A 13,362-nucleotide genomic window follows, 5' to 3' on the forward strand; every position below is an offset into this window, starting at 1 on the left:
TACAATAACACCTGTCAATAGAAAGACATTCATGCACTCAACCAAGGAGAGACAATAACAAATGACTTAGGACACTGGACATGACAGTGTTGCGACATATGGTAACAGTGTCAGGACAAGAGAGGTCAAGCTTTTGACATACCCAGCAGGACCTGAATGAGAACAAGAGCAGAGCTATCAATAGTCTAATCAATGGGACTTGGTGATTGGGAACGTTTCTTGTGGACCGCCACTAACAACACTGGTCTCTGTGAAGACTAACAAAACGCCTATATGGATGCATAACAAGAAACACCACCAGGGTTGTCTCAGAATAGGAGTGCTGTTCTAGGACCAGTTTAGCCTTTTAGGTCATAATGAATATGATTACAAGGACAGGAGGGGATCTGTTCCTAGATCAGCACGCTTTATCTGGATACGGGCCCAGAACCCCAGCTTTGATCTCAGATCCACATGAGCTTCCATCAATTCCACTCATACCTTTTAACCAACCGACTTCATACATGATGAAACAGAACATTTGTCTTGTCCCGAAAGGCATAAATCTAGGCTGTGTCCCTATGGGCCCTGGTGAAAGGTAATGCACTGAATAGGGAACAGGGTGTCATTTGGGACATAGCTGTATAATGCCAGGAGATGTCACAGACAGATTTATGCAGTTAGAAGCTGCCTCTTTTTTTTCCAACAGGATCCAACAGGATCCGACTAGCGTTTGTACGTTTGAGTGAGAGCAGTAGGATTGAGAGAGATTACTTCTACACAGGAGAAGAGGGGAGGTAGATTATACAAAGAAATGGGGAGGGAGGGAGAGCGTCTTTCTAACGCTCAACAACAAATCAGTAATAAACAGAGCCCATCAGAAGAGGTTGTTATTTGGCTTGGAAGGAGAAGAGGAGAGAAGGAGAAGAGGAGAGAAACAGGATATTGCTCTATACAATCTGCTCTCCACCTCTCCCTTTTGTGTCTTTTCATGCTCTCATCCTTCCTTTCCCTCAATGCCTTTTAAGAGGACGTACCGCTGTTGGTTGGCATCCAATGGGGACATTTCCTTGACCCATTATGGTTGTCATGGGAATATTGGTTGTCATGGGAATTATCAACTCCTCTCGCTCAGGTTGAAGACATTTAAGGGTAAATGCTAATGTTGATAGTATTCGGTGCACTGAGTTAATATGTTGTTTTCTTTGAAATATTTTAGGTGCGCTTGATTTAGCTTACCTGATAGGACTGTTTTATTGGTTCCATTATACCAGACAAACTAAATCAAATGCTTCTAAAGTATTTAAAATAAAACATGCTATTTATATCCTGGTTTGCACTGAACAAATACCAGTTAGACCAAGCCAAATTGATCAAATTCAGCAAGACGGTATAGTTTCTCTCTGCTGTAATGAGTTGCCATGGGATATACTGCTGTTGATGAGATACTGTATGATTCCATTTCCCCACCAGTACCTTTGGGGGAGTCAACAGCAGTGACACTGTGTCCCACTCCTCCTCACACATATTATTCTCAGCAATGAGATATATAAATATCCAAAGAGCAATCTGGAGAATAACTGAAGTGACGTGACTATGTTTCAACTCTCAGACAATGATGGATGAGAACAATCACAATGTGAGGAGAACAGTGTGTGTGTGTGTGCGTGCAGCACATTGATATTGATGGGTTGAAACGTTGATTGCTTGTATCTGTGGGTAACAGTTGATGAGCCTGACTGGAGCGTCTGACAGTCTAATACATATTGTTCACATCTGGACCAACTGAGTCTGTCCAAAAGTGATTGATTGACATGCTTTGGTGAGACAAACAGACTAACCGAACTGAGAGCGAGAGAGCTGGTTGGAGAGCCTCAGATGCATACACAATGACTTAGCTTCCTCCAATTTCTCTCATTGGAATATTGCACTTTCGCTTGCACAAATGCAAACACACACACCATGTTATGTGGAAATGGCAATCTGCTGACTAATAAACCATGTGGAAATTGGAGACGCATCATAAAGTGCCTGGAATCAGGTCAAATTTGGACACATTAAGCATCTAGCATTCTTCGTAATAACAAGGCCTTGAAACCAGAAACCAGTTTTAACCTCGCTGCAAAAACATTGCCCCAGCAACCACAGTTGAGACTAAATATGGACTAGAAGAGCCCACCCCCCTCATCTTTTCATTCGCTGTCACATGAGTAGTTTGATAACCTATTTCATAAAGGAAAATATATTATACTAACGACAATCATTGAAATGTTGTCTTTCCTTTTGAAAATGTGCCAGGCAGCTGCAGCAGCCACTGCCTCTTTCTCGTCAATAACAGATTTTTGTATGTTCCTCTTAATAATAACAGGGTATGCAGATTATATAATAAATGAATGAAAAAAAAAAAAACACTGATTGATGCAGTGAATTAATTGTGTCTCTCTCTCTTATGTAACCAAACCAAAACATAACCCTCCTGGGAGCGTATGCCTGTTCCTAAACCAATAGAAAATTGGTGCTGAAACAAGCTTACATAATCACAACAAAAATCTACCAACATTTAAATGAATGTTGGACATGAATCAACATTCTGCTCTTAAAGAGGCAGAACACACTGAGTATACTAAACATTAGGAACACCTTCCTAATATTGAGTTGCACCATCCTGGACATGAACCCAGCCCTGAAACTGGAGCACTAGAGAGGCAACAGTTACATAATGGAGGAATAAAGGAGTGTCAGGGAGGTAGGAAAGAGAAAGAGAGAGAGAGAAGAGAGAGAGAGTTGTTGATACCCACATAGCTGAACAACTAGTTCAATATACATCTGTGTGATCAACTAAAACCCCCAGTGTCTACAGCTACACCTTGATGAGACATGTTGTCCCTGTCCAGAAACAACCTGAGCTATGAGGAAGAACATAGTTCCACCCAATAAACAAATGAAGTCAGGAGACAGCACAGGAGTTGACTAATAACAACATTTAGTATTCATAATAATGGAAAAGCAATTGATTTTGGTGTCAGTTCCACCACCTATAAAACATCCCCCCTCAGTCAGCCCTATACAAGATGCTTACATCTACCTTTCAAGTGTTTTAACAAGTGGTGGGCAATCTTACCCTGCAGGGTCCAGTGTGGGTACAGACCATGAAGCGTTTCCATCACCAATCATCTAATTGCTTACACCTTTTTGCTGCTCTCAGATTCACAAACACAGAAGTGGTAAGGTTAAGATAAATAAAGATCATGTAGGACACGATTTAGGTCAATACAGTAGAGTCAATTGTCAACTTCTGCTTTTCTTTGTTAAATATTTTCTTCTTAAAGCAGCAGCAGAGTATAGTCCCTCCTATTAGAAGCATTGAAGCAGCCCACCTAATGGGTTCAGCTGAAAACACAAGGCCATTACTCTGCAGGAAGTTGTCAGGGTTCAAGTTGTGTCAAGTCGAAGGCAACAAAGAAGGTAAAGATCAGCTGATCTAAACCAGCCATGTTGAACAATAGTCCGACAAAGTTAATCACTTCGGCTTTAGACAGATTCCTCTTGATGCAGTTAGTGTACTTTGATCCGTAGAGGAATAACATCAGCCCTAAAAATATCAGCCCGAGCATAATGGAGAAGGAGGAGAAGGATAAAATCAGTTTCCTTCTGTATTGCTGAAGGTCTAACATTCCTAAAGCACATGCCCAGGTCACCATGGAGATTATCCATCCTATGACCCCCGTGGTGATGGCCACGACCTCTGTTCCACTTGTTTATTTATTTCACCTTTATTTAACCAGGTAAGCTAGTTGAGAACAAGTTCTCATTTACAACTGCGGCCTGGCCAAGATAAAGCAAAGCAGTGCAACAAACAACAGAGTTACACATGGAATAAACAACCGTACAGTCAAACACAAGAAGAAAATGTAAGTCTATATACTGTACAGTGTGTGCAAATGGCGTGAGGAGGTAAGGCAATAAATAGGCCATAGTAGCGAAGTAATTACAATTTAGCAAATTAACACTGGAGTGATATGAGCAGATGATGATGTGCAAGTAGAGATACTGGTATGCAAAAGAGCAGAAAAGTAAATAAAAACAATATGGGGATGAGGTAGATAGATTGTATACAGTGTTCTGCTAAGTATGGCCCCTCCAATCAGGAGAAAGGCTGCAGCCCCCCAGCCAAAGTAGAGTGCTCCCCCCAGTTCCCTCTTCTCTCCGGTCAACTCATTGGAGTCGTCGCTGAGGATTGCCCTGGCCTTCCAGGAGACAGGAATGAGGATGAGAATTCCAGCCAGGATGAAGAATATTCCTCTTATAATTATCAACTTGGTTATCTTGCCCTTAATGTAGTTGGTGGTCTTGTGCCCGACCATGGAGACCATGACTCCCAGAAACCCCAGGATAATAGCCATGATGGTCATGGCTCTGGTGGCCTGCAGGTTGGAGCTCCATGCGGAGCTTGGCATGGAGTTGTAGACCTCACACTGAATCTGGCTCGTGCTCCTTTTCACACAGCTCATCCACAGGCCGTCCCAGACCTCCTCCGTGGTGACAAAGTTAGCTGCTATGAAGGTTGTCTCCATCCAGGTGGGGAGTGCACACACTGCAATGGTGGTGATTAATCCTATGACTCCCAGGACGATGCCCACAATCTCCATGCCCATCGACATACTGGGTCCCTGGGTGCATTTCTCTACACCTGCCCTTCCTGGAGGAACAAGGATGTGACTCAAAGACATTCCAGAACAGCAGAGATGTTGAACTTCTAGAGGAGCTATAACAACTTAAGTCTTTACAAAGTTCTAGAACAGCAGATTATTTCACTCTGAAGTTTGTTGCTGAGGTCTTCTGTAAGATAAGAGAACTGAGCCACTCAGTAGACCTCTATATAACCGCTCAATGCTGTGATGTCGTCATGGAAACATAACCTATTGATACAGATTTGGGTCAGTATGTGGTTGAACTAGTGCAATGTACAGCTATGTCTTCCTGGTCTATTTAAAAGTTACTGTTACAAAGAAAAGTATTTCCACCAGTATGCTTTACCAAAATGACAGATTAGTGTCTGTGTGTATGCATGTTTGTTTGTCTGCGTTTGTACACGCGTGTCTGTCTACGTGTGTGTGTGTGGTGTTTTTATGATACAAAAGGAGACATATCCCTCACTGAAAAAGCTATCTGATACACAATGCAAATTGTGTAGAAAGCATCAGAAGTCCATTTCACCAGCTCTGGGAGCTCAACTGAAAACATTTCAATAGCAGAAGTCTAAAGTCAGTTACGCCCACACACACACAATATGGGACCAGACACACACCTCCCATTCAGAGCCGCTGTCCATGATCTGCTGATGCTGTCCATGACCTGCTGACGGGAGGCTGAGAAATCATTTACGGGGTCTGTCGGGATCCAGGCACTCCAGAGGCCGGAGCAATCAAGCACAGAGCAATCTCCTGGTCTGTGTCCGACATGGCACCCGATACCCTACATAGAGCACTACCCTACATAGAGCACTACCTTTGACCAGAGCCCTATGGGCAAAAGCAGTGTACTGTGTAGGGAGTAGGGTGGCATTTGGGACGCAGACCAGCCCTTTCAGCCAATCGCAGCAAGGTAAACAATCCCCCCCCCCCCCCTGTGGATGGCCTTCTGCCACAGCAGACCCTCCCATAATTTACTGATAATGATAGATTTTATACCCTTCTCTCTCTCTCCTGCATATACACACATACTTAGACCGTAGACACACATCCATCCCATACTTAAAGCCAACATAGAGGCTGATACATAAGTTATGGTTGCTTTTAGCAAGTCCTGCAACGCATTATGATAGTATAAGGAGAAGGCACTAACATGGCCAGAGGGAATGGTTTCTACAGCATGAAATGACATATAAGGAGAAGGCACTAACATGACCAGAGGGAATGGTTTCTACAGCATGAAATGACATATAAAATACCACTAGTGGTGCAAAAATGGTGTGGCCCAGTAGAGATATGAATGTTCTATGCCTGCTATATCTAGGTTCATGCATTATGAGAATCAACAAAAGCCACAACTGTGACCATTTCATGAGAAATAGTGAAACATAGAAATATAATTACTTGAATATCAGTTATATTCACTCAATTTCTTTGGTGTGAATCGCAAAGGTTTTCCACGCTGGATGAATCTAGTTGATGAGCCCTGCTGTAGAGGAAGTGTTGTACTGTAACAAGAGGCCATGCAGAGGGGAGCCAGGGAGAACCTTGAGGGTAATAATGACAAAGAATTTGAAATTTAATGGCAATGAAATATAATAGATTTAATAGGATTGAATGGAAAGGTTTTATGGTGTGAATCACAAAGGTTTTACAAGCTGGATGAGATCCAGTAGAGGAACGGTTTACCAAGAGGCCATGCAGAGGAGAGTCAGGGAGAACCTTGAGGGTGAAAACGTAATCATGAGGGTCTCAGCGCAGCAACACAATTAAATAATCAATCAATATGACATGAGCAAACGAGGCAGTAAGCCTTTATGTTAGGAGTTCAGAGCCGCTGTGGCTAGTCAGATAATGCTACAGCATGTGTGACCACTCTAAAGGAAAGGCTTTAAGGGCTATAGCTTGCACTAACCTCGAGTCTATAGAGTCTGCAGTTAAACGTAATGAAAAGAGATGAACAAAAGCAGTGCAGTAGCATTACATCAAGAAGCAATACATAAATACAATGAAGGAGAAACCAACCAGGAACAACACACACGTGCACGCACACGCACAAATGCAGGCACACATACACGCCAAGAGATACACAGATACAACAGACACACCACAGGAGGTTGGTGGCACCTTAATTGGGGAGGACGGGCTCGTGGTAATGGCTGGAACAGTATAGGTGGAATGGTATCAAATACTTCAAACATATCGCTCCATTCCAGCCATTATTATTAGCCTTCCTCCCCTCAGCAGCCTCCACTGACACACACACACAAACACCCCCCCACCCCCATACTCATTGGAAATTAAATTCCAGAACCCAGATTCATTCCTAGATGTATTTCTCTCTGCCCATGGGGGGCCGTGAATTTGGCACAGGAGAGGAGATGCCAATCAGCAGGGGACGGTTCCTAAATGAAAGCATGTCAAACTAATTTAAGAATCGATATGTCTTCCAGAGAGACGGGTATCCACAGAGGAAACACTTCCAGCCAGAGGGCTTAAAGACACAGGAAAAGATCTGTTCTGGAAACAATCTATTAAAAAGTTCAGCCAGGAATGGACCCATTTTAGATACAAATATGAGGTATGAAGCACATTGATTGAATGTTACCCTTTTTATAGAAATGTGTGTGTGCGTGTCCATGTATTATCCATCCCCACTCACCCTGAAGTCGATGCCCACAGTAGAGATGAAGCTTCCTGCCAGGAAGGCTCCATCTTTGAAGCGCACCAGCAGACAGGTCTTCCCCACCCCGGAGTCTCCCACCAGCATCACCTACAGCACAGCAAGAGGGACAAACTGAATGAAAGGGGTTTTAACACACATCCCACAAAGCTGCACAAAGGAAGGTCAAACAGTAAGTGAACATTCCCTTTGTCTCAGTGTAACAAGGACAAACTGAACATAACAGGTTCCAGCGCACTTCCCCAGAGAGACAAAACAGTCCAATAGTCTTTCAGCACAACCCCCAATCTCCTCCCTCATCACGTCCCTGATCACAACATATTGGTGTGTTCTAGCGCGTTGTTCCAGCCATGTTGTTCCAGCCATACTCCAGGTTAGTTAAGAATCACTGCTGTACACAATGCCGATGTTCACTACAGGAGATATCAGACCTCCAGCCAGACAACCACGATAACTCCATTCACTTAAGAGGCCGACCCAAAGTCACATAACACAAGTAGACATCAGGAACACAAGTGGCCATAAGGAAGTCACCAAGACATTATTGCACCTCTGGTCATTTGTTTTGTTCAGAATTATTATCAGATTCTCATTAAACTCTCTGTCTCGACATGTTGGTGTTTGGCCAGTAGAGAGTGTGACTGGGCATCTGGAAATTAGCTTCTCCTCTTAATTTGGGTCAGATAGCAATACTGAATTCTGTGCCTGTGTGTGTGTGTGTGCCTGTGTGTGTGTGTGTGTGCATGAGTGAGGGTCCTGCTGCACACATTCCTCTCTTTCCGGGGCCTGATGACGTTATAGAGTTGATGTGTTTAGTGTAATCATGTTAGCTGGGGGACCACAGGGGCCCGGGGCCTCAGTCTGAAGGATTATCATGTCATCCCAGGAGGGGAGGAGGAAAGGATGGATGGTGGAGGGGTGATGGAGGGAGAGATGCAGTAGAGGTCTAGCCAGGTCAGGTCAGGTTGATAAAATCTCAGTGGCATCTTCATTCTTCTAATCTTCTCTCCTGTCCCACATCCTCTCTTATCCTTATCTACCCCTCTCATCTCCTCCTCTGTTCTTTCATCCTCTCTGTCTCCCTCTTTAAAACAGCAGTATTTTAAACAGACCCAGGCAGAGTGAATAGAGCAGGAAGTGAAGTGCCCTGTTTTTCCTCTGTTAATCATCACCCAGACTATGTGCTGCTCTACAGAGTGTACGGTGAGCGACATATGGCCGCTGCCTCAGCACAGATCAGCTGTAATAAACCAGGCTCTCCCAGGCCGCCAGCCCCTGCACACTCCTCATATGCTGAAATACAACAGCGGATCCAATGGTGCTCCGCAAATCAAACCCTTTTGTAGGGTGCAGGCTTCATCTCATTCGGGGCCCAGTAAACTGATTGGAAAACGCTGTGGTTTCGCTCTCAGTGTCTATGTTAAGAGTTTCCCTCAGCACATAGCAAACGAACTTCTGATGTTTGAGTCAGTGATTCGAAGGAAGAACATTGGTGTTAGGAGTTTTTTCCCCACTGGTTTTAGCCGTTGTTTCAACTGATATTTCATTCAAACTGAACGCATCTTCATCATAGAGCACTTTCAGTACAGAGCAAAAACTATCTTGTGACATGCACATTGTTTTGGGAATGTATTAACAGTGGAATAATGAACAAAATATCTAAATACAGTTTAAGTGAAGTGATCCTTTAAGGCTCTCTCGGTTTTGGGCTTGAATGATGTAATTAACAGCCTACAGTTGGCATAATGCTTGTGAGCTCAACTGAGGTGAGCAATGTATGAAATGCTACAAATGAGCTCCACTGTGCAAGTATTTCTGGGTAATAGTCTCAAGGGTGCCAAATTGAATGACAGCCTCCGCATTTTGTAAATCTGCAACTCTCTCCAGGGGTTGGGTTGTTGCTCTAGGCCTATCCTTTTCAAGAGCTGCCACATTTCTAACTGGCTAAAACAATGAAGGGTTGTGAGGCCGGTTGGACATTCCTGCAGTCAGCATGCCAATTGCACGCTCCTTCAAAACTGAACAAAAATATTAAAACGCAACGATTTCAATGAGTTACAGTTCATATAAGGAAATCAGTCAATTGAAATACATTTCATTAGGCCCTAATCTATGGATTTCACATGACTGGGAATACAGATATGTATCTGTTGGTCACAGATACCTTAAAAAAAGGTAGGGGCGTGGATCAGAAAACCAGTCAGTATCTGGTGTAACCACCATTTGCCTCGTGCAGCGCGACACTTCTCCTTCGCATAGAGTTGATCAGGCTGTTGATTGTGGCCTGTGAAATGTTGTCTCACTCCTCTTCAATGGCTGTGCAAAATTGCTGGATATTGGTAGGAACTGAAACACGCTGTCGTACATATTGATCCAGAGCATCCCAAACATGCTCAATGGGTGACATGTCTGATGAGTATGCAGGCCATGGAAGAACTGGGACAGTTTCAGTCTTCCAGGAATTGTGTACAGATTCATTTGACATGGGGCCATGCATTATCAAGCTGAAATATGAGGTGATGGCGGCAGATGAATGGTACAACAATGGGCCTCAGGATCTCGTCACTGAATCTCTGTGCGTTCAAATTGCCGTTGATAAAATGCAATTGTTCTTGTTGTCTGTAGTTTATGCCTGCCCATACCATAACCTCACCGACACCATGGGACACTGTTCACAACGCTGACCTAATATTGTCCCCAGCACAAGGTGCACCTGTGTAATGAACATGCTGTTTAATCAGCTTATTGATATGCCACAACAGTCAGGTGGACGGATTATCTTGGCAAAGGTGAAATGCTCACTAACAGGGATCTTTTATTTCAGCTCATGAAACATGAGACCAACACTTTACATGTTGCGTTTATATTTTGGTTCAGTATATCCTCACTCTTAATGGAGCAACAGGAGTATATCAGAGAAATAGACTACCATTCAGACAGCCTAACTAACAGTGACTCATCAATAGGATGGGTATTGGTAGAAAACATGTTGGCTCTTCCTAATAACCACTGCTTCCCTTTGTTTAATCAGTTGGCTCTTCCTAAAAGACATATGTGTGTGGAAAAAGATAGGCTACATTCAGAGGTATATGTAGTAGAGAAATGACACTCAGCAGGGAATACAATATTTACAATACTCAGAGATATGTGAAAAACAGAAAACAAGTCATCACATCAAAACGTCACTTCAAAGACAGACAGGCACATCACCAGAAGGACAGCCAGGGGGATGAGAGTTTGGCAACATATTTAGGCATGGCACAGAAAGGGAAAGAGAGAGAGGGAAATGGAGAGAGAGGAAAAGGATAAGAAATGAGAGAGAGAGAAGAGAGAGAAAGAGAAAAAGAGAGAGAAAGAGAGAGAAGAGAAAGAGAGAGAAGAGAAAGAGAGAGAGAAAGAGAGAGAGAAAGAGAGAGATGGGGTAAGGAAGAGAGAGAACTTTGAAGCAGTGACAGGATGAATTGATACCCATCACAACCTGTTGATTAGCCTTAAGACTATACGGCTCCACAGAAAACTGCCAAATAGAGAACATTATGAGATGTGTTGGTTCTTGGTCCCATGTGACCTTCATTGGTTGCTGAGGTGCTATTGATTGTCTTTAGTGACACAGCTATGGCAGAGGCATTAGCTCAGTTTGATGAATGAGTGTTTTGTGGTCTTGTAAAACACCCCAGGCTTGACAAAGTGAACACAAAAGGTCACTGTGGTGATTACATTAGTCCTTTCAAACATGTAGACTAACCTAGGTCTAGGCCTACTTGCTTGATGCACATTCACACATTACATTTATTATCTGTAGCCCATCAACCGGTCATGTGTAGCCACTAAAATATATAAATATATATATATATATATATATATATATATATTGTTGAATAATAATAGCCTAACAAACTAGCAATATACTGAGATGAAATAATAAAGTTACCTAATGTTATTGTTTACAAATAAGGGCTATCATAATGCTCAGGTGCATTTACCTTGAATGCGATGTCATAAAACTCGCTGCTGTTGCTGAGTGAGGGTCTGCTCGGATGAACCATACCGTTCGCCTGCACCACGCTCCCCGTCCCTACAGTGCTCTTCCCGGTTTTCCCCTTCTGTTTTCCGGTGGGGCTGCCTGTCTTCGGGCTGCCTGTCTTCGGGCTGCCTGTCTTCGGGCTGCCTGTCTTCGGGCTGCTGTTGGCGTTTTTGCCCTTACCCGCCTTTTTGCGGGACATTTGTTTCACTCCAAACAGTTTATAGTTGTGGAGAAAGTGTGACGTTTGAGAGTGGCGCGAAATATTTGAGCGCTCGCGCACGATAAACAAGTCGAATTATAGTTTTTTGTTTTAGAAGTTGTGCAGTGGGACTGAAATAAAAAACATCCTCTCCGGTTTCACCTGCACTTTGAAATCATGGCTAGCGACACCTTTCTCATGTCACAATACAACGAGTGAACGGTTCGAATTGCGTCTTCTCTCTGTAGAGCGAAACCCACACTGCTAGACTACCTCCCGAAACAGAGGTGACTTGCGCTCTTGTCCTTGTTCCGGTCCCTCCTGCTTTTGCATTGCCAATGATGAGACTGGGATTTCAGCAGCCTTTTCCAATAGCCACAGGCAGCCGGGGTTCTCAAGCAATGCACTAACAAACTCCACCTTTCGAGCGTGTGCGGTGAGCGAGAAGAAAAGCGAAATTTTGAGCGCTGCTGGACAACATTTCGCTGGCTGCTTGTAGGAATTATGAAATACTTTCAAAGGAACACTGCATTTTAACAGCCATTCAGCACCATGGAAAGCGCCCGCTGCCCTTTCAAATAAATCCACCGGCTATCTGTAAAGTGGAGCAATACTGAGCTGTTTGTGCTAAAACAGTATACGTTTCTGAAAACAAACAATTCTGATTAATTATCTTTCAAACTCATAGTTTTTCCTCGCATGCGCGCGTTAAGTGGCAAATTGTTGTTATGAGTCAGTAAAGTATACCTACCAGTTCTTGTGATGACAAGAGTAATCATTTTAAAATGTTCATCAAGAATCAACTATGCACACATGAAAAGTGAGTGAACAATAATTATTGTTCTTGTTGTTCTGGGGTATCGAGGCGCGTAACCACAGCAACAAAGTCAAATTGGCTATAGGCCTATCATAAAAATTGTATTTTGGTATTTTTGGTCTTAATTAAAGGTTAGGGTTAGGTTTAAAATCAGATTTTAAGAGATACATTGTAGAAATAGGCGAGGTATAGCCATAATTATGACTTTGTGGCTGTGGTAACGACCAGCTCGCTGTAGCCTACATTTCTTGAATAGAAAGGAACTTGCAGGATCCGCCCCTTTTTTTCAATGTTCGCCTGAAATGGTATATCCAAATCTAACTGCCTGTAACTCAGGACCTGAAGCAAGGATATGCATATTTTTGGTACCATTTGAAAGGAAACACGTTGAAGTTTATGGAAATGTGGGTGATGTAGGATAATATAACACAATAGATCTGGTAAAAGATAATACAAAGAAAAAAAAACCCTTCTTTTGTATTTTTTGTACCATCATCTTTGAAATGCAAGAGAAAGGCCATAATGTATTATTCCAGCCCAGCAGCAATTTAGATTTTGGCAGCAGTGTATGTGCAACGTTTTAGACTGATCCAATGAACCATTGCATTTCTGTTCAAAATGTTGTGTCAAGACTGTCCAAATGTGCCTAATTTGTTTATTAATAACTTTTCATGTTCAAAACTGTGCACTTTCCTCAAACAATAGCATGGTATTCTTTCACTGTAATAGTTACTGTAAATTGGACAGTGCAGTTAGATTTACAAGAATTTAAGCTTTCTGCCAATATCAGATATGTCTATGGCCTGGGAAATTGTATTGTTACTTACAACCTCATGCTAATCGCATTAGCCTACATTAGCTCAACATCCTGTGGAAGGGACACCGATCCTGAAGAAGTACTTGCACATGCGCAGCACGGTGATCTAATCTCGAAGTGATTCAAAGTTCATTAGTCTACGGCTATTCAAC

At 42.9% G+C, this 13,362-nt stretch overlaps 1 protein-coding gene across 1 annotated transcript in view; it reads right to left on the reverse strand.

The window, feature by feature from the left end:
- The window catches only part of LOC106593051 (ras-related protein Rab-26), a 103,973-nt gene extending 91,690 nt beyond the window's left edge, over positions 1-12,283 (reverse strand). Inside the window, exons 1-2 of the mRNA XM_045715666.1 lie at positions 11,337-12,283; positions 7,333-7,443 (exon numbers count right to left, since the gene is read on the reverse strand). Coding sequence (XP_045571622.1) covers positions 7,333-7,443; positions 11,337-11,576 — 351 coding nt within the window. The 5' untranslated portion in view covers positions 11,577-12,283. The remainder of the gene's footprint in view (positions 1-7,332; positions 7,444-11,336) is intronic.
- Between the last annotated feature and the right edge of the window lie 1,079 nt (positions 12,284-13,362).

Source organism: Salmo salar, chromosome ssa03 (assembly GCF_905237065.1).
Source record: "Salmo salar chromosome ssa03, Ssal_v3.1, whole genome shotgun sequence".
Lineage (NCBI taxonomy): Eukaryota > Metazoa > Chordata > Actinopteri > Salmoniformes > Salmonidae > Salmo > Salmo salar.